Raw genomic sequence first — 19527 nt, 5'->3', positions numbered from 1 at the left:
GACACACCTGGGCACAGCTGGGGACACACCTGGTACACACCTGGGCACACAGCTGGGCACACCTGGGCACACACCTGTGTACACACACCTGGGGACACACCTGGGCACACCTGGGCACACACCTGTGTACACACACCTGGGGACACACCTGGGCACACCTGGGGACACCTGGGCACACACCTGGGCACACAGCTGGGCACACCTGGGCACACACCTGGGCACACACCTGGGCACACCTGGGCACACCTGGACACACCTGGGCACACACCTGGGGACACCTGGGGGCACACCTGGGCACACACCTGGGCACACCTGGGGGCCCACCTGGACATCGGGACACACCTGGGCACACCTGGGGACACACCTGGTACACACCTGGGCACACCTGTACACACCTGTGCACACCTGTACACAGGGACATCAGGGCTGTTCCTGGCCTGTCCCCAGTGTCACACCTGTGTCACACCTGTGTCACACCTGTGTCCCCCCGTGTCCCCAGCCTCTCCAGATCAAGTCGGTGGTGGCACCTGAGCACGTGTGCGGGTACCTGTACACACCTGTACACACCTGTACATGGGGACAATGGGATCACACCTGTACACAGGGACATCGGGGCTGCACTGGGCTATACTGGGCTGTCCCCAATGTCACACCTGTGTCACACCTGTGTCACACCTGTGTCACACCTGTACCTGTCTGTGTCCCCAGCCCCTGCAGATCAAATCGGTGGTGGCACCTGAGCACGTGCGCGGGTACCTGTACGTCGAGGCACACCTGTACACACCTGTACACGGGGACAATGGGGTCATACCTATACACAGGGACACCGGGGCTGCACTGGGCTATACTGGGCTGTCCCCAATGTCACTCCAGTGTCACACCTGTGTCACACCTGTGTCCCCAGCCCCTACAGATCAAATCCGTGGTGGCACCTGAGCACGTGCGCGGGTACCTGTACACACCTGTACACACCTGTACACACCTGTACACAGGGTCACAGGGACACTGGGGCTGCACTGGGCTATACTGGGCTGTCACCTGTGTCACACCTGTACCTGTCTGTGTCCCCAGCCTCTCCAGATCAAGTCGGTGGTGGCACCTGAGCACGTGCGCGGGTACCTGTACGTCGAGGCCTACAAGCAGACGCACGTCAAGCAGGCCATCGAGGGCGTGGGCAACCTGCGCCTGGGCTACTGGAACCAGCAGATGGTGCCCATCAAGGAGATGACCGACGTGCTCAAGGTGGTCAAGGAGGTGACCAACCTGAAACCCAAGGCCTGGGTGCGCCTCAAGAGGGGCATCTACAAGGACGACATCGCCCAGGTGAGGGGGGGCACACCTGGGGACACACCTGGGGGACACCTGGGGGAACAGGGACACACCTGGAGAACACCTGGGGGACACCTGGGGGACACCTGGGGGGCAGGGACACACCTAAGGGACACCTGGGGACACCTGGGGGACACCTGGGGACACACCTGGGGACACCTGGGTGCGCCTCAAGAGGGGCATCTACAAGGACGACATCGCCCAGGTGAGGGGGGCACCTGGGGACACACCTGAGGGAGCAGGGGACACACCTGGGGAAACAGGGAACACACCTGGGGGAACAGGGACACACCTGGGGACACATGGGGGAACAGGGACACACCTGGGGGAACAGGGACACACCTGGGGGACACCTGGGGACACCTGGGGGAGCAGGGACACATCTGGGGAACAGGGACACACCTGGGGGACACACCTGGGGGAGCAGGGACACATCTGGGGACACCTGGGGGACACCTGGGTGCGCCTCAAGAGGGGCATCTACAAGGATGACATCGCCCAGGTGAGGGGGGCACCTGAGGGACACCTGGGGACACACCTGGGACACACCTGGGGACACCGGGGGGACACCTGGGGGAACAGGGACACACCTGGGGACACATCTGGGGGAGCAGGGCTGACCTGAGGAACACATGGGGGACACACCTTGCGGGGAGGTGACACACCTGGGGGAAAGGGACACACCTGGGGACACACCTGGGGGAAAGGGACACACCTGGGGACACACCTGGGGGACACCTGAGGGAATAGGGACACACCTGGGGACACACCTGGGGACACACCTGGGGACACACCTGGGGGAAAGGGACACACCTGGGGACACACCTGAGGGAACAGGGACACACCTGGGGACACACCTGGGGACACACCTGGGGGAAAGGGACACACCTGGGGACACACCTGGGGAACAGGGACACACCTGGGGAACAGGGACACACCTGGGGACACACCTGGGGAACAGGGACACACCTGGGGACACACCTGGGGAACAGGGACACACCTGGGGGAACAGGGACACACCTGGGGACACACCTGGGGAACAGGGACACACCTGGGGACACACCTGGGGACACACCTGGGGAACAGGGACACACCTGGCTCACCTGAGCCCGGGCGTGCCCAGGTGGATTACGTGGAGCCCAGCCAGAACCAGATCTCGCTCAAGATGATCCCCAGGATCGACTTCGACCGCATCAAGGCCCGGATGAGCCTGGTGAGGGACGGGGGGGGGGGAATACACCTGGGGGGGGGGGGGGGGGATACACCTGGGGAGGGGGGGATGGATACACCTGGGGAACACCTGGGGAGGGGGGGATGGATACACCTGGGGAACACCTGGGGAGGGGGGGGAATACACCTGGGGAGGGGGGGGGGGTACACCTGGGGCAGGTGAGGGGATCCCTGGGGCAGATCCCAGGGCAGATCCCAGCTCAGATCGGATCCCCTGTCAAATCCCCAATCAAATTCCCAATCAGATCCCCAATCAGATCTCCAATCAAATCCCCAATCAAATCCCAGCTCAGATCCCCAATCAGCTCCCAGCTCAGATGGGATCCCCATTCAGATCCCCTATCAAATCCCCAATCAGATCCCCAATCAGCAGATCCCCAATCAAATCCTCAATCAGATCCCTAATCAGCAGATCCCCAATCAAATCCTGTCAGATCCCCAATCAGATCCCCTCTCAGTGGATCCCCAATCAGATCCCAAATCAAATCCCCCATCAGATCAGATCCCTTCTCAGCAGATCCCCAATGCAATCCCAGCTCAGTGGATCACTAATCAGATCCCCAATCAAATCCCCAATCAGATCCCTAATCAGCAGATCCCCAATCAGATCCCAGCTCCATGGATCCCCAATTAGATCCCCAATCAAATCCCCAATCAAATCCCCAATCAAATCCCCAATCAAATCCCCAATCAGATCCCAGCTCAGATCAGATCCCCAATCAAATCCCCTCTCAGTGGATCCCCAATCAGATCTCAGCTCAGATCGGATCCCCTGTTAAATCCCCAATCAGATCCCCAATCAGATCCCCAATCAGATCCCAGCTCAGATCAGATCCCCAATTAGATCCCCAATCAAATCCCCAATCAGATCCCAGCTCAGATCGGATCCCCTGTTAAATCCCCACTCAGATCCCCAATCAGATCCCCAATCAGATCCCAGCTCCATGGATCCCCAATCAGATCCCCAATCAAATCCCCCCTCAGTGGATCCCCAATCAGATCCCAGCTCAGATCAGATCCCTTGTAAATTCCCCAATCAGATCCCCTCTCAGCAGATCCCCATTCAGATCCCCACTCAATCAGATCCCCCCTCTCCCCCCACAGAAGGATTGGTTCGCCAAGCGCAAGAAGTTCAAGCGGCCGCCCCAGCGCCTCTTCGACGCCGAGAAAATCCGGTACGGCCGCCAATGGGGGGGGCCGGGACCCCCTGGGACCCCCCGGGACCCCCCTGAACCCCCTGAGACCCCCTGGGACCCCCCAGGACCCCCCTGAGCCCCCCGATCCCCCCACAGCTCCCTGGGCGGGGACGTGGCCTCCGACGGCGACTTCCTGATCTTCGAGGGCAACCGCTACAGCCGCAAGGGCTTCCTGTTCAAGAGCTTCGCCATGTCGGCCGTGGTGAGCCCAAAACCGCCCAAATTTAACCCAAAATGTGCCGCAAGGGCTTCCTGTTCAAGAGCTTCGCCATGTCGGCCGTGGTGAGCCCAAAACCGCCCAAATTTAACCAAAATGTGCCTGTTCCAACCCAAAATGTGCCTGTGCTGTCAAAAACGGGCCCGTTCTACCCAAAACCTGCCTGTTCCAACCCAAAATGTGCCGCAAGGGCTTCCTGTTCAAGAGCTTCGCCATGTCGGCTGTGGTGAGCCCAAAACCGCCCCAATTTAACCCAAAATGTGCCGCAAGGGCTTCCTGTTCAAGAGCTTCGCCATGTCGGCCGTGGTGAGCCCAAAACCGCCAAAATCCAACCCAAAATGTGCCACTTCTGACCCAGAATGGGCCGCAAGGGCTTCCTGTTCAAGAGCTTCGCCATGTCGGTCGTGGTGAGCCCAAAACCGCCCAAATTTAACCCAAAATGTGCCCCTTCTAACCCAAAATGTGCCGCAAGGGCTTCCTGTTCAGCAGCTTCGCCATGTCGGCCGTGGTGAGCCCAAAACCGCCCAAATTTAACCCAAAATGTGCCTGTTCCAACCCAAAATGTGCCGCAAGGGCTTCCTGCTCAAGAGCTTCGCCATGTCGGCCGTGGTGAGCCCAAAACCGCCCAAATTTAACCCAAAATGTGCCGCAAGGGCTTCCTGTTCAAGAGCTTCGCCATGTCGGCCGTGGTGAGCCCAAAACCGCCCAAATTTAACCCAAAATGAGCCCTCTCTGACCCAGAATGGGCTGCAAGGGCTTCCTGTTCAAGAGCTTCGCCATGTCGGCCGTGGTGAGCCCAAAATGCCAAAATCCCACCCAAAATGGGCTCCTTCCAGCCCAAAATCTTTCTGTTCCAGACCAAACTCTTGCTTTCCAACACAAATCTGGCCTGTTTTGAACCAAAAACTTGCTTGTTCTACCCAAAATCCACAGGTTTCAACCTGAAATCCTTTTAGATATCCAAATCCACTTGTTTGAACCCAAAATCCACCTGTTTGTACTCAAACCCACAAGTTTGAACCCAAACCCCACAGTTTGATCCTTAAATCCCCTGTGGTCCAGCCCCAGCCCTGGTTTTGCCCCAGACCGTTTGATTTCACCCAAACTGTTGGATTTCACCCAAACTGTTTGATTTTACCCCAAACCAAGGGATTTCACCCCAAACTGTTTGATTTTACCCCAAACCGTTTGGTTTCACCCCAAACCATTTAATTTTACCCAAAACCGTGCGATTTCACCCCAAACCCAGATCACGGAGGGCGTCAAGCCCACCCTGTCCGAGCTGGAGAAATTTGAGGATTTCACCCCAAACTGTTGGATTTCACCCCAAACTGTTGGATTTCACCCCAAACCGTTTGATTTTACCCCGAACCGTTTGATTTCACCCCAAACCATTTAATTTTACCCAAAACCCTGCTATTTCACCCCAAACCCAGATCACGGAGGGCGTCAAGCCCACCCTGTCCGAGCTGGAGAAATTCAAGGATTTTACCCCAAACTGTTTGATTTTACCCAAACTGTTTGATTTTACCCCAAACCGTTTGATTTCACCCCAAACCATTTAATTTTACCCAAAACCGTGCGATTTACCCCAAACCCAGATCACGGAGGGCGTCAGCCCACCCTGTCTGAGCTGGAGAAATTCGAGGATTTTACCCCAAACCAAGGGATTTTACCCCAAACTGTCTGATTTCACCCCAACCATTTAATTTTACCCAAAACTCTGTTATTTCACCCCAAACCCAGATCACGGAGGGCGTCCAGCCCACCCTGTCCAAGCTGGAGAAATTAGAGGATTTCACCCAAACTGTTGGATTTCACCCCAAACCGTTTGATTTCACCCCAAACCATTTAATTTTACCCAAAACCCTGCGATTTCACCCCAAACCCAGATCACGGAGGGCGTCAAGCCACCCTGTCTGAGCTGGAGAAATTTGAGGATTTTACCCCAAACCGTTTGATTTTACCCAAACTGTTGGATTTCACCCCAAACTGTTTGATTTCACCCCAAACCATTTAATTTACCCAAAACCGTGCGATTTCACCCCAAACCCAGATCACGGAGGGTGTCAAGCCCACCCTGTCCAAGCTGGAGAAATTCGAGGATTTCACCCCAAACTGTTTGATTTACCCCAAACCAAGGGATTACACCCGAAACTCTTTGATTTCACCCCAAACCGTTTGATTTCACCCCAAACCATTTAATTTTACCCAAAACCGTGCGATTTCACCCCAAACCCAGATCACGGAGGCGTCAAGCCCACCCTGTCCGAGCTGGAGAAATTCGAGGATTTACCCCAAACTGTTTGATTTCACCCCAAACTGTTTGATTTCACCCCAAAGCATTTAATTTTACCCAAACCCTGCGATTTCACCCCAAACCCAGATCACGGAGGGCGTCAAGCCCACCCTGTCCGAGCTGGAGAAATTCGAGGATTTACCCCGAACCAAGAGATTTCACCCCAAACTGTTTGATTTCACCCCAAACCCTGGGATTTTACCCCAAACCGTTTTATTTCACCCCAAACCTTTAATTTTACCCAAACCCGTGCGATTTCACCCCAAACCCAGATCACGGAGGGCGTCAAGCCCACCCTATCCGAGCTGGAGAAATTCGAGGACCAACCCGAGGGCATCGACCTGGAGGTGGTGACCGAGAGCACAGGTCAGAATCCCCCACATTACCCACGCCCCAAAGTGCCCCAAAATCGCCGGAATTCACCCCAAAACGCCGCAGGCAAGGAGCGCGAGCACAACTTCCAGCCCGGAGACAACGTGGAGGTGTGCGAGGGCGAGCTCATCAACCTGCAGGGCAAGATCCTCAGCGTGGACGGCAACAAGATCACCATCATGCCCAAGCACGAGGACCTCAAGGTGGGCAGAGCGCCCCAAAAACCCCGAAAAACCCCGAGCCGGGGCGGATTTTGGGGCGGAAAAACGGGAATTTGGGTCTGTCGGCAGGACATGCTGGAGTTCCCGGCGCAGGAGCTGCGCAAGTACTTCCGGATGGGCGACCACGTCAAGGTGATCGCGGGCAGGTTCGAGGGGGACACCGGGCTCATCGTCAGGGTGGAGGAGAACTTTGTGATCCTGTTCTCGGACCTGACCATGCACGAGGTGGGAATGGGGCGAGAAACGGCGAAAACGGGAAAAAACGGGGAAAAACGGGAAAAAACAGTGAAAATCATGAAAAAACAGGGTGGAAATGGGGTAACAATGGGGTAAAACAGGATTAAATTGGGGGAATGGAGGGGGAGGAGAACTTTGTGATCCTGTTCTCGGACCTGACCATGCACGAGGTGGGAATGGGGCGAAAAACGGCGGAAACGGGAAAAAACGGGGGAAAACGAAAAAAACTGTGAAAAAACAGTGAAAAAACTGTGAAAATTGGGGCAAAAACGGGATAAAATGAGGAGAAATGGAGGGGGAGGAGAACTTCGTCATCCTGTTCTCGGACCTGACCATGCACGAGGTGGGAATGGGGCGAGAAACTGCGAAAATGGGAAAAAACGGGGAAAAAATGCGAAAATTGGGGAAAAAAACGGGGGGAAAATGGGGTAAAATGTGATAAAATTGGGGGAAATGGAGGGGGCAGGAGAACTTTGTGATGCTGTTCTCAGAACTCACCGAACGAAAGGTGAAAAATGGGGGAAAAATCAGAAAAATGGGGGAAGAGGTGAAGAACCTGGGGGAAAATGGGAAAAACCCGGGAAATACATGGAAAAAATGGGAAGAGCAAAGAAACCAGGAAAAACCTGGGAAAAACCTGCGGGAAAATAGGAAAAGCTGAGGAAAAGCGAGAAAAAATGGGGAAAATCCGGGAAAAAGCCGGGTGAGGGGTTTTGGGGTGAAACCGGGCGGTTTTGGGCCCGCTCCCAGCCGGTTTCTCCTGTTCCGTGCCCCAGCTGAAGGTGCTGCCCCGGGACCTGCAGCTCTGCTCCGAGACGGCCTCGGGCGTGGACGTTGGGGGGCAGCACGAGTGGGGGGAGCTGGTGCAGCTGGACCCCCAGACCGTGGGCGTCATCGTGCGCCTGGAGCGCGAGACCTTCCAGGTGGGACCCCCGGGGGAAAAACCCAAAATCCCACCCAAAAAAAAAAACCAAAATAATCCTCGAAATCCTGAGCAAAATCACCCCGAAAACCTCCCGAAATTCCCCAAAATCCCACCCAAAAAATAAACCCAAAATAACCCTCAAAATCCTGAGCAAAATCCCCCTGAAAACCCCCAAAATCCCACCCAAAAAAAACCCCCCAAAATTCCCCAAAATCCCACCCAAAAAAAAACCCAAAATCCCACCCAAAAAAAACCCCAAAATAACCCTCAAAATCCTGGGCAAAATCCCACCCAAAAACCTCCCAAAATTCCCCAAAAAACCACCCAAAATCCCACCCAAAAAAACCCCTAAAATAACCCTCAAAATCCTGGCCAAAATCCCCCGAAAACCCCCCAAAATTCCCCAAAATCCTGGGCAAAATCCTGGCCAAAAAAACCCCAGAATTCCCCAAAATCCCACCCAAAAAAAAACCCCAAAATAACCCTCAAAATCCTGGCCAAAATCCCACCAAAAAAAACCCCCGAAATTCCCCAAAATCCCACCAAAAAAAACCCCAAAATTCCCCAAAATCCTGGCCAAAATCCTGACCAAAGAAAACCCCAAAATTCCCCAAAATCCCACCCAAAAAACCCCCCAAAATTCCCCCAAAATCCTGAGCAAAAACCTCCTAAAATTCCCCCAAAATAAGCCCCAAAATCCCCCCGAAAACCTCCCAAAATTCCCCCAAAATAAGCCCCAAAATCCTGGCCAAAATCCCTCAAAAAAACCCCCAAATCCTGGCCAAAATCCCCCAAAAATAACCCCCAAAATCATGGCCAAAATCTCCCAAAAATCCTGACCAAAATGCCCCCAAATCCCCCCCCCCCCATAATTCCCTAAATACCCCCCAAAATCCTGGTCAAAATCCCCTCCAAAATAACCCCAAAATCCTGGCCAAAATCCCCCCGAAAATCCCCCCCCAAAATTCCCCAAAATAACCCCGAAAATCTCCCAAAAATCCTGGCCAAAATCCTGTCCAAAGTCCCCCAAAACCCCTCCCAGGTGTATCTCAGGTGTACCCAGGTGTACCCAGGTGTTAAACACGTACGGCAAGGTGGTGACGGTGCGCTGCCAGGCTGTCCCCGATAGCCCCAGGTGTATCCAGGTGTATCTCAGGTGTACCCAGGTGTACCCAGGTGTACCCAGGTGTATCCCAGCTGTACCCAGGTGTATCCAGGTGTATCTCAGGTGTACCCAGGTGTACCCAGGTGTACCCAGCTGTACCCAGGTGTACCCAGGTGTATCCCAGGTGTACCCCGGTGTATCCCAGGTGTATCTCAGGTGTACCCAGGTGTACCCAGCTGTCCCAGCTGTTCCCAGGTGTATCCCAGGTGTACCCAGGTGTGTCCCTGTCCCCCCAGGTGCTGAACATGTACGGCCAGGTGGTGATGGTGCGCCGCCAGGCTGTCCCCAATAGCCCCAGGTGTATCCCAGGTGTATCCCAGGTGTATCCAGGTGTACCCAGGTGTGTCCCAGGTGTATCCCAGGTGTGTCCCAGGCAGTCCCAGCTATATTCAGGTGTATCCAGGTGTATCCCAGGTGTACCCAGGTGTATCTCAGGTGTATCCATGTGTATCCCAGGTGTACCCAGGTGTATCTCAGGTGTATCTCTCCCTGTCCCAGGTGTATCCCAGGTGTACCCAGGTGTATCCCAGGTGTATCCATGTGTATCCCAGGTGTACCCAGGTGTATCCCAGGCAGTCCCAGCTATCCCAGCTGTACCCAGGTGTATCTCAGGTGTATCCCAGCTATCGCAGGTGCATCCCAGGTGTATCCCAGGTGTATCTCAAGTGTATCGCAGGCTGTCCCAGGTGTACCCAGCTGTACCCAGGTGTATCCCAGGCAGTCCCAGCTATATCCAGGTGTATCCCAGGTGTATCTCAGGTGTATCTCAGGTGTACCCAGGTGTATCTCAGGTGTATCCAGGTGTATCTCAGGTGTATCTCTCCCTGTCCCAGGTGTATCCCAGGTGTACCCAGGTGTACCCAGGTGTGTCCCTGTCCCCCCAGGTGCTGAACATGTACGGCAAGGTGGTGACGGTGCGCCACCAGGCTGTCCCAGGTGTACCCAGGTGTACCCAGGTGTATCTCAGGTGTATCCCAGGCAGTCCCAGCTATATCCAGGTGTACCCAGGTGTACCCAGGTGTATCTCAGGTGTATCCCAGGCAGTCCCAGCTATATCCAGGTGTACCCAGGTGTACCCAGGTGTATCCAGGTGTATCCCAGGTGTATCCAGGTGTACCCAGCTGTACCCAGGTGTATCTCAGGTGTATCCCAGATGTATCTCAGGTGTATCTCTCCCTGTCCCAGGTGCTGAACATGTACGGCAAGGTGGTGACGGTGCGCCACCAGGCTGTCCCAGGTGTACCCAGGTGTACCCAGGTGTATCCCAGGTGTATCCAGGTGTACCCAGGTGTATCCCAGGCAGTCCTAGGTGTATCCATGTGTATCCCAGGTGTATTCCAGGTGTACCCAGGTGTATCCCAGGTGTGTCCCTGTCCCCCCAGGTGCTGAACACGTACGGCAAGGTGGTGACGGTGCGCCACCAGGCTGTCCCCGATAGCCCCAGCTGTACCCAGGTGTATCTCAGGTGTATCCCAGGTGTATCCAGGTGTACCCAGGTGTACCCAGGTGTATCCCAGGCAGTCCCAGCTATATCCAGGTGTATCCAGCTGTACCCAGGTGTACCCAGCTGTACCCAGGTGTACCCAGGTGCATCCCAGGCAGTCCCAGCTACATCCAGGTGTATCTCAGGTGTATCTCTCCCTGTCCCAGGTGCTGAACATGTACGGCAAGGTGGTGACGGTGCGCCACCAGGCGGTGACGCGCAAGAAGGACAATCGCTTTGCTGTGGCGCTGGACTCGGAGCAGAACAACATCCACGTCAAGGACATCGTCAAAGTCATCGACGGCCCCCACTCCGTGCGTTTTGGGGGAAATTTGGGGGGATTTGGGTCATTCTGGGGGAGATCTGGGGTGTTTGGGTGAGGTTTGGGTCATTTTGGGGCAGATTTGAGTCATTTTGGGGCAGATTTGGGGGTGTTTGGGGAGCAGAACAACATCCACGTCAAGGACATCGTCAAAGCCATCGACGGCCCCCACTCCGTGCGTTTTGGGGGAAATTTGGGTCATTTTGGGGGAGATCTGGGGTGTTTGGGTGAGGTTTGGGTCATTTTGGGGCAGATTTGGGTCATTTTGGGGCAGATTTGGGGGTGTTTGGGGAGCAGAACAACATCCACGCCAAGGACATTGTCAAAGTCATCGACGGCCCCCACTCCGTGCGTTTTGGGGGAAATTTGGGGCATTTTGGGGGAGATTTGGGGGAGATCTGGGGTGTTTGGGGGAGGTTTGGGTCATTTTGGGGGAGATTTGGGGTGTTTGGGGAGCAGAACAACATCCACGTCAAGGACATCGTCAGAGTCATCGACGGCCCCCACTCCGTGCGTTTTGGGGGAAATTTGGGGAGGTTTGGGGCATTTTGGGGGAGATCTGGGGTGTTTGGGGGAGGTTTGGGTCATTTTGGGGGAGATCTGGGGTGTTTGGGGAGCAGAACAACATCCACGTCAAGGACATCGTCAGAGTCATCGACGGCCCCCACTCCGTGCGTTTTGGGGGAATTTGGGGAGGTTTTGGGGGAGATTTGGGGGGTTTGGGGGATCTTTGGGGTGTTTGGGGCATCCTCAGGAATTTTGGTGGGGGTCTCGCCTGTTAATTTTGGGGCTCTCCCACCCCAGTTTTGGGCTCTCACCTGTTAATTTGGGGTGGGATCTCACATAGGAATTTGGGGGCTCTCCCACCCCAATTTGGGGGTCTCACCCGTTAATTTGGAAGCTCTCCCACCCCAATTTGGGGGGTCTCACCTGTTAATTTTGGGGGGCTCTCCCACCCCAATTCGGGGGTCTCACCTGTTAATTCTGGGGGCTCTCCCACCCCAATTCGGGGGTCTCACCCATTCATTTTGGGGCTCTCCCACCCCAATTTGGGGGTCTCACCTGTTAATTTGGGGTGGGGTCTCACAGACTAATTTTGGGGCTCTCACCTGTTAATTTGGGGGTCTCCCACCCCAATTTTGGGGCTCTCACCTGTTAATTTGGGGGTGGGTCTCACACACTAATTTTGGGGGGGCTCTCCCACCCCAATTTGGGGGTCTCACCCGTTAATTTTGGGGGGCTCTCCCACCCCAATTTGGGGGTCTCACCTGTTAATTTTGGGGGGCTCTCCCACCCCAATTCGGGGGTCTCACCCCGTGTTTGCCCCCTCCCCTGTTTCTGCAGGGCCGCGAGGGCGAGATCCGGCACCTGTTCTGGGGTGTCCCTCCCCAATTTGGGGGTCTCACTCGTTAATTTTGGGGCTCTCCCGCCCCAATTTGGGGGGTCTCACCCGTTCATTTTGGGGGGCTCTCCCGCCCCAATTTGGGGGTCTCACCCATTAATTTTGGGGGGCTCTCCCACCCCAATTCGAGGGTCTCACCCGTTCATTTTGGGGGGCTCTCCCACCCCAATTTGGGGGTCTCACCTGTTCATTTTAGAGCTCTCCCTCCCCAATTCGGGGGTCTCACCCCGTGTTTGCCCCCTCCCCTGTTCCTGCAGGGCCGCGAGGGCGAGATCCGGCACCTGTTCCGCGGCTTCGCCTTCCTGCACTGCAAGAAGCTGGTGGAGAACGGGGGCATGTTCGTGTGCAAGACGCGCCACCTGGTGCTGGCGGGGGGCTCCAAGGTCGGACCCCTCCCCGTTTTATCGGGTTTTCCCGTTTTCCCCCCTTTTTCGCCCCATTTCCGACCCCCTTTTCCCGCCCCGCAGCCTCGCGACGTCACCAACTTCGCCATGTGCGGCTTCACGCCCATGTCCCCCCGCATCAGCAGCCCCATGCACCCCAGCGGGGCCGGTGAGTCATTTGGGGAGGGGTCTCTGAGCCCCCCATGCACCCCAGCGGGGCCGGTGAGTCATTGGGGAGGGGTCTCTGAGCCCCCCATGCACCCCAGCGGGGCCGGTGAGTCATTTGGGGAGGGGTCCCTGGGGGCTTGGGGACCCCTCTGAGCCCCCCACCCAGGGCAGAAGGGTGCATTTGGGGCTGGGGGCCTCAGCTGGGGCTGGTGAGTCATTTGGGGAGGGGTCTCAGGGGTCTCTGAGTCCCCCCCGTGCCCCCCACCAGGGCAGAGGGGCGCATTTGGGTCTGGGGGCCTCAGCCGGGGCCGCGGCCGGCGCGACAACGACCTGATCGGGCAGACGGTGCGCATCTCGCAGGGGCCCTACAAAGGTGGGTGTGTGCGTGGGACCCCTCCCCAAATCCCCGGGACCCCTCCCCAAATCCCCGGGACCCCTCCCCAAATCCCCGGGACCCCCTCGGGGGGCTCTCGGACCCCCCAGGACCCCCAAACGCCCCCACCCCCAGGGTACATCGGCGTGGTGAAGGACGCCACGGAGTCAACGGCGCGCGTGGAGCTGCACTCGACGTGCCAGACCATCAGTGTGGACAGGCAGAGACTGACCACTGTGTGAGTGACCACTGTGTGAGTGACCACTGGGGACACTGGGTACAGTCCTGGGGACAGTGCTGGACAGGCAGAGACTGACCACTGTGTGAGTGACCACTGGGGCTACCAGTGTGTGAGTGACCACTGGGGACACTGGGGACAGTGCTGGACAGGCAGAGACTGACCACTGTGTGAGTGACCACTGGGGACACTGGGGGACATTGGGGACAGTGCCAGACCATCAGCGTGGACAGGCAGCGACTGACCACTGTGTGAGTGACCACTGGGGACACTGGGGGACATTGGGGACAGTGCCAGACCATCAGCGTGGACAGGCAGCGACTGACCACTGTGTGAGTGACCACTGGGGACACTGGGGACAGTGCTGGACAGGCAGAGACTGACCACTGTGTGAGTGACCACTGGGGACACTGGGGGACATTGGGGACAGTGCCAGACCATCAGCGTGGACAGGCAGCGACTGACCACTGTGTGAGTGACCACTGGGGACACTGGGGACATCCTGGGGCTGGGGACAGTGCTGGACAGGCAGCGACTGACCACTGTGTGAGTGACCACTGGGGACACTGTGGGGACAGTCCTGGGGCTGGGGACAGTGCCAGACCATCAGCGTGGACAGGCAGCGACTGACCACTGTGTGAGTGACCACTGGGGCTACCACTGTGTGAGTGACCACTGGGGACACTGGGGACAGTCCTGGGGACAGTCCTGGACAGGCAGAGACTGACCACTGTGTGAGTGACCACTGGGGTCACTGTGGGGACAGTCCTGGGGCTGGGGATATCCCTGGGACAGTGCCAGACCATCAGCGTGGACAGGCAGCGACTGACCACTGTGTGAGTGACCACTGGGGACACTGGGGCTGGGGACACACTGGGACAGTGCCAGACCATCAGCGTGGACAGGCAGAGACTGACCACTGTGTGAGTGACCCCCGTGTGACCCCTGAGTGACCCCTGTGTGACCCCCGTGTGACCCCATTCTGTCCCCCCAGGGGGTCTGGGGTCCCTGTGACCCCTGAGTGACCCCTGTGTGACCCCCGTGTGACCCCCCGTGTGACCCCTCCATGTCCCCCCAGGGGGTCGCGGCGCCCCGGGGGTCTGGGGTCCCTGTGACCCCTGTGTGACCCCCGTGTGACCCCTGACTGTCTCATTCTGTCCCCCAGGGGGTCTGGGGTCCCTGTGACCCCCGTGTGACCCCTGAGTGACCCCTGTGTGACCCCTGAGTGACCCCGGACTGTCCCATTCTGTCCCCCAGGGGGTCGCGGCGCCCCGGGGGTCTGTGACCCCTGAGTGACCCCCGTGTGACCCCCGTGTGACCCCGGACTGTCCCATTCTGTCCCCCAGGGGGTCGCAGCGCCCCGGGGGTCTGGGGTCCCTGTGACCCCTGTGTGACCCCTGAGTGACCCCTCCATGTCCCCCCAGGGGGTCGCGGCGCCCCGGGGGTCTGGGGTCCCTGTGACCCCAATGTGACCCCTGTGTGACCCCTGAGTGACCCCTGTGTGACCCCTGAGTGACCCCTGACTGTCCCATTCTGTCCCCCCAGGGGGTCGCGGCGCCCCGGGGGTCTCACCTCGGCCTACGGGAGGACCCCCATGTACGGATCACAGACCCCCATGTACGGCTCGGGGTCCCGGACCCCCATGTACGGGTCACAGACCCCCCTGCACGACGGTGAGTGGGGCGCCACTGGGGACACCATTGGGGACACTGAGACATCATTGGGGACAATTCAGGGAAATTTGGGGACATTGGGGACAATTCTGGGGGAATTTGGGGACAGTTCAGGGAAATTTGGGGACAATTCAGGGAAATTTGGGGACATTTGGGATAATTCTGGGGCAGTTTGGGGACAATTCAGGGAAATTTGGGGACAATTCTGGGGGAATTTGGGGACATTGGGGACAATTCTGGGGCAGTTTGGGGACAGTTCAGGGAAATTTGGGGACATTGGGGACAATTCTGGGGCAGTTTGGGGACAGTTCAGGGAAATTTGGGGACATTGGGGACAATTCTGGGGCAGTTTGGGGACAATTCAGGGAAATTTGGGGACATTTGGGATAATTCTGGGGCAGTTTGGGGACAATTCAGGGAAATTTGGGGACATTGGGGACAATTCTGGGGCAATTTGGGGACAGTTCAGGGACATTGGGGACAATTCTGGGGCAGTTTGGGGACAATTCAGGGAAATTTGGGGACATTGGGGACAATTCTGGGGCAGTTTGGGGACAATTCAGGGAAATTTGGGGACATTGGGGACATTGGGACACCATTGGGGACACATTGGGGACACCGTTGGGGACACTGCTGGGGACATTGGGACACCATTGGGGACAATTCTGGGGCAATTTGGGGACAATTCAGGGAAATTTGGGGACATTTGGGACAATTCTGGAGACACTGGGGGGATTGGGGACACTGCTTGGGCAGTTTGGGGACATTGGGGACAATCCCAGGGAAATTTGGGGACAATTCTGGGGCAATTTGGGGACAATTCAGGGAAATTTGGGGACATTTGGGGACAATTCAGGGTCAGTTTGGTTGGGGGTTCCTGGGGGATTCTGGGGACAATCTGAGGGGTTGGGGGTCCCTCTGGGGGGGTGACATTAATTTCGGGATTTTGGGGTGACATTCATTAATTTTGGATTTTTGGGGTGGCATCCATTAATTTCGGGATTTCGGAGTGACATTCATTAATTTTGGATTTTTGGGGTGACATTCATTAATTTTGGGGTGACATTCATTAATTTTGGAATTTTGGGGTGACATTCATTAATTTTGGGGTGACATTCATTAATTTCAGGATTTTGGAGTGACATTCATTAATTTTGGATTTTTGGGGTGACATTCATTAATTTTGGGGTGACATTCATTAATTCGGGATTTTGGGGTGACATTCATTAATTTTGGAATTTTGGGGTGACATTCATTAATTTTGGGGTGACATTCATTAATTTCAGGATTTTGGAGTGACATTCATTAATTTTGGATTTTTGGGGTGACATTCATTAATTTTGGGGTGACATTCATTAATTTCGGGATTTTGGGGTGACATTCATTAATTTCGGGATTTTGGGTGACATACATTAATTTTGGGTTGACATTCATTAATTTTGAAATTCTGGGGTGACACTCATTAATTTTGGGATTTTGGGGTGACATTCATTAATTTTGGGGTGACATTCATTAATTTGGGGATTTTGGGGTGACATACATTAGTTTTGGGGTGACATTCATTAATTTTGGAATTTTGGGGTGCCGTTCATTAATTTTGGGGTGGCATTCATTAATTTCGGGATTTTGGGGTGACATTCATTAATTTTGGGATTTTGGGGTGACATTCATTAATTTTGGGGTGACATACATTAATTTTGGAATTTTGGGGTGACATTCATTAATGTCGGGATTTTGGGGTGACATTCATTAATTTGGGGATTTTGGGGTGGCATTCATTAATTTTGGGATTTTGGGGTGACATACGTTAATTTGCAATTTTGGGGTGACATGCATTAATTTTGGGGTGACATTCATTAATTTCGGGATTTTGGGTGACATTCATTAATTTTGGGGTGACATTCATTAATTTCGGGATTTTGGGGTGACATTCATTAATTTTGGGGTGACATTCATTAATTTCGGGATTTTGGGGGTGACATTCATTAATTTTGGGGTGACATTCATTAAGTTCAGGATTTTGGGGTGTTATTCATTAATTTTGGAATTTTGGGGTGACATTCATTAATTTCGGGGTCCCAGGGAGCCGCACCCCCCACTACGGCTCGCAGACCCCCCTGCACGACGGGAGCCGGACCCCGGCCCAGAGCGGGGCCTGGGGACCCCAACAACCCCAACACGCCCTCCAGGTGAGACCCCCACCCAAATTAACCCAAAATAACCCAAATTTACCCCAAAATAACCCCGACAACCCCAACACGCCTCGAGGTGAGACCCCTCCCCAAAATAACCCTAAAATAACCCAAAATAACCTTAAAGTAACCCAAAATAACCCCAACAACCCCAACACGCCCTCCAGGTGAGACCCCCACCCAAATTAACCCAAATTTACCCAAAATAACCTTAAAATAACCCAAAATTACCCCAACAACCCCAACACGCCATCGAGGTGAGACCCCTCCTCAAATTAACCAAAATAACCCAAATTTACCCCAGAATAACCCCAACAACCCCAACACGCCATCGAGGTGAGACCCCCACCCAAATTAACCCAAAATAACCCCAACAACCCCAACACGCCATCGAGGTGAGACCCCTCCCCAAATTAACCCAAATTAACCCAAATTTACCCCAAAATAACCCAAAATAACCCAAAATAACCCCAACAACCCCAACACGCCCTCGAGGTGAGACCCCTCCCCAAAATAACCCCAAATTAACCCAAAATAACCTTAAATTACCCCAAAATAACCCCAACAACCCCAACACGCCCTCGAGGTGAGACCCCCACCCAAATTAACCCAAATTAACCCAAATTTACCCCAAAATAACCCCAACAACCCCAACACGCCCTCGAGGTGAGACCCCCACCCAAATTAACCCAAATTTACCCCAAAATGACCCCAACAACCCCAACACGCCATCGAGGTGAGACCCCCACCCAAATTAACCCAAAATAACCCAAATTTACCCCAAAATAACCCAACATGCCATCGAGGTGAGACCCCCACCCAAAATAACCCAAAATAACCCAAATTTACCCCAAAATAACCCAAACAACCCCAACACGCCATCGAGGTGAGACCCCTCCCCAAATTAACCCAAAATAACCCAGATTTACCCCAAAATAACCCCAACAACCCCAACATGCCCTCCAGGTGAGACCCCCTCCTCAAAATAACCCAAAATAATCCAAATTGGGGGGTCTCTCTCTCTGGGGTCGGGTTCCCATTTTTGGGGACCCCTCCCCAATTTCCCCTCTTGGGGGGGGTTCCCATTTTTGGGGACCCCTCCCCAATTTCCCCTCTCGGGGCGGGTTCCCATTTGGGGACCCCTCCCCAAATTTCCCTATTGGGGGTGGATTCCCATTTTTGGGACCCCTCCCCAATTTCCTGGGGCCGGGTTCCCATTTTCGGGGACCCCTCCCCAATTTCCCCTCTCTATTTCCCTCTCTCGGGGGGGGGGGGTTCCCATTTTCGGGACCCCTCCCCAAATTCCCCTCTCTATTTCTTGGGGGGGGTTCCCATTTTTGGGGACCCCTCCCCAATTTCCCCTCTCTATTTCTCTCTCGGGGGGGGGTTCCCATTTTCGGGGACCCCCTCCCCAATTTCCCCTCTTGGGGGGGGTTCCCATTTTCCGGACCCCTCCCCAATTTCCCCTCTCGGGGGGGGTTCCCACTTTTGGGACCCCTCCCCAATTTCCCCTCTCTATTTCTCTCTCGGGGGGGGGGTTCCCATTTTGGGGACCCCTCCCCAATTTCCCTCTCCCCCCCAGGGCTGACGAGGATTTCGAGTACGGCTTCGAGGACGAGCCCCACCCCGTCCCCCCAGGGCTACGGGGGGACCCCCAACCCGCAGACCCCCGGGTACCCCGACCCCGCGTCCCCCCAAGTCAGCCAGCCCTACAACCCGCAGACCCCCGGGACCCCCGCCATGTGAGTGAGAAACGACCCAAAACCCCCGGAAATCACCCCAAAAAATCCGCTTCGAAATCACCCCAAAATCCCCCCAAAAATCCCCCAAAACCAGCCGGGTGGGGAGGGGAAGGGGGTGGGTGGTCCTGGGGGACCCAAAATGGGGTTTGGGATTTGGGGGTCCCCCAAAATTGGGTTTGGGATTTGGGGGTCCCCAAAATGGAGCCCTGAGGGATTTGGGGGGTCCCCAAAATGGGTGGGGGGGATTTGGAGTCCCCAGAATGGGGTTTGGGGTTCGGGGGTCCCCCAAAATGGGGCCTTGGTGGTTTGGGGGGGTTTGGGGGTCCCCAAAATGGGGGTTGGAAGGGGGAAACGGCTCCT

General features: G+C 55.6%; 1 protein-coding gene across 1 annotated transcript in view; it reads left to right on the top strand.

Annotated features, from left to right (window-relative positions):
- Positions 1-19527, top strand: part of SUPT5H (SPT5 homolog, DSIF elongation factor subunit) — a 32224-nt gene that overhangs the window by 6372 nt on the left and 6325 nt on the right. Inside the window, 18 exon segments of the mRNA XM_074531806.1 lie at positions 1072-1323; positions 2453-2542; positions 3664-3734; positions 3852-3957; positions 6544-6637; positions 6710-6846; positions 6934-7089; positions 7878-8024; positions 10842-10988; positions 12656-12781; positions 12866-12950; positions 13218-13322; positions 13458-13560; positions 15106-15233; positions 17316-17392; positions 17394-17422; positions 19008-19044; positions 19046-19167. Coding sequence (XP_074387907.1) covers positions 1072-1323; positions 2453-2542; positions 3664-3734; positions 3852-3957; positions 6544-6637; positions 6710-6846; positions 6934-7089; positions 7878-8024; positions 10842-10988; positions 12656-12781; positions 12866-12950; positions 13218-13322; positions 13458-13560; positions 15106-15233; positions 17316-17392; positions 17394-17422; positions 19008-19044; positions 19046-19167 — 2012 coding nt within the window.

The sequence above is a fragment of the Zonotrichia albicollis genome, chromosome 39 (genome assembly GCF_047830755.1).
Source record: "Zonotrichia albicollis isolate bZonAlb1 chromosome 39, bZonAlb1.hap1, whole genome shotgun sequence".
Lineage (NCBI taxonomy): Eukaryota > Metazoa > Chordata > Aves > Passeriformes > Passerellidae > Zonotrichia > Zonotrichia albicollis.
The sequence above is the reverse complement of the archived record's forward strand: the minus strand, read 5'-3'. Positions and strand labels throughout refer to the sequence as shown.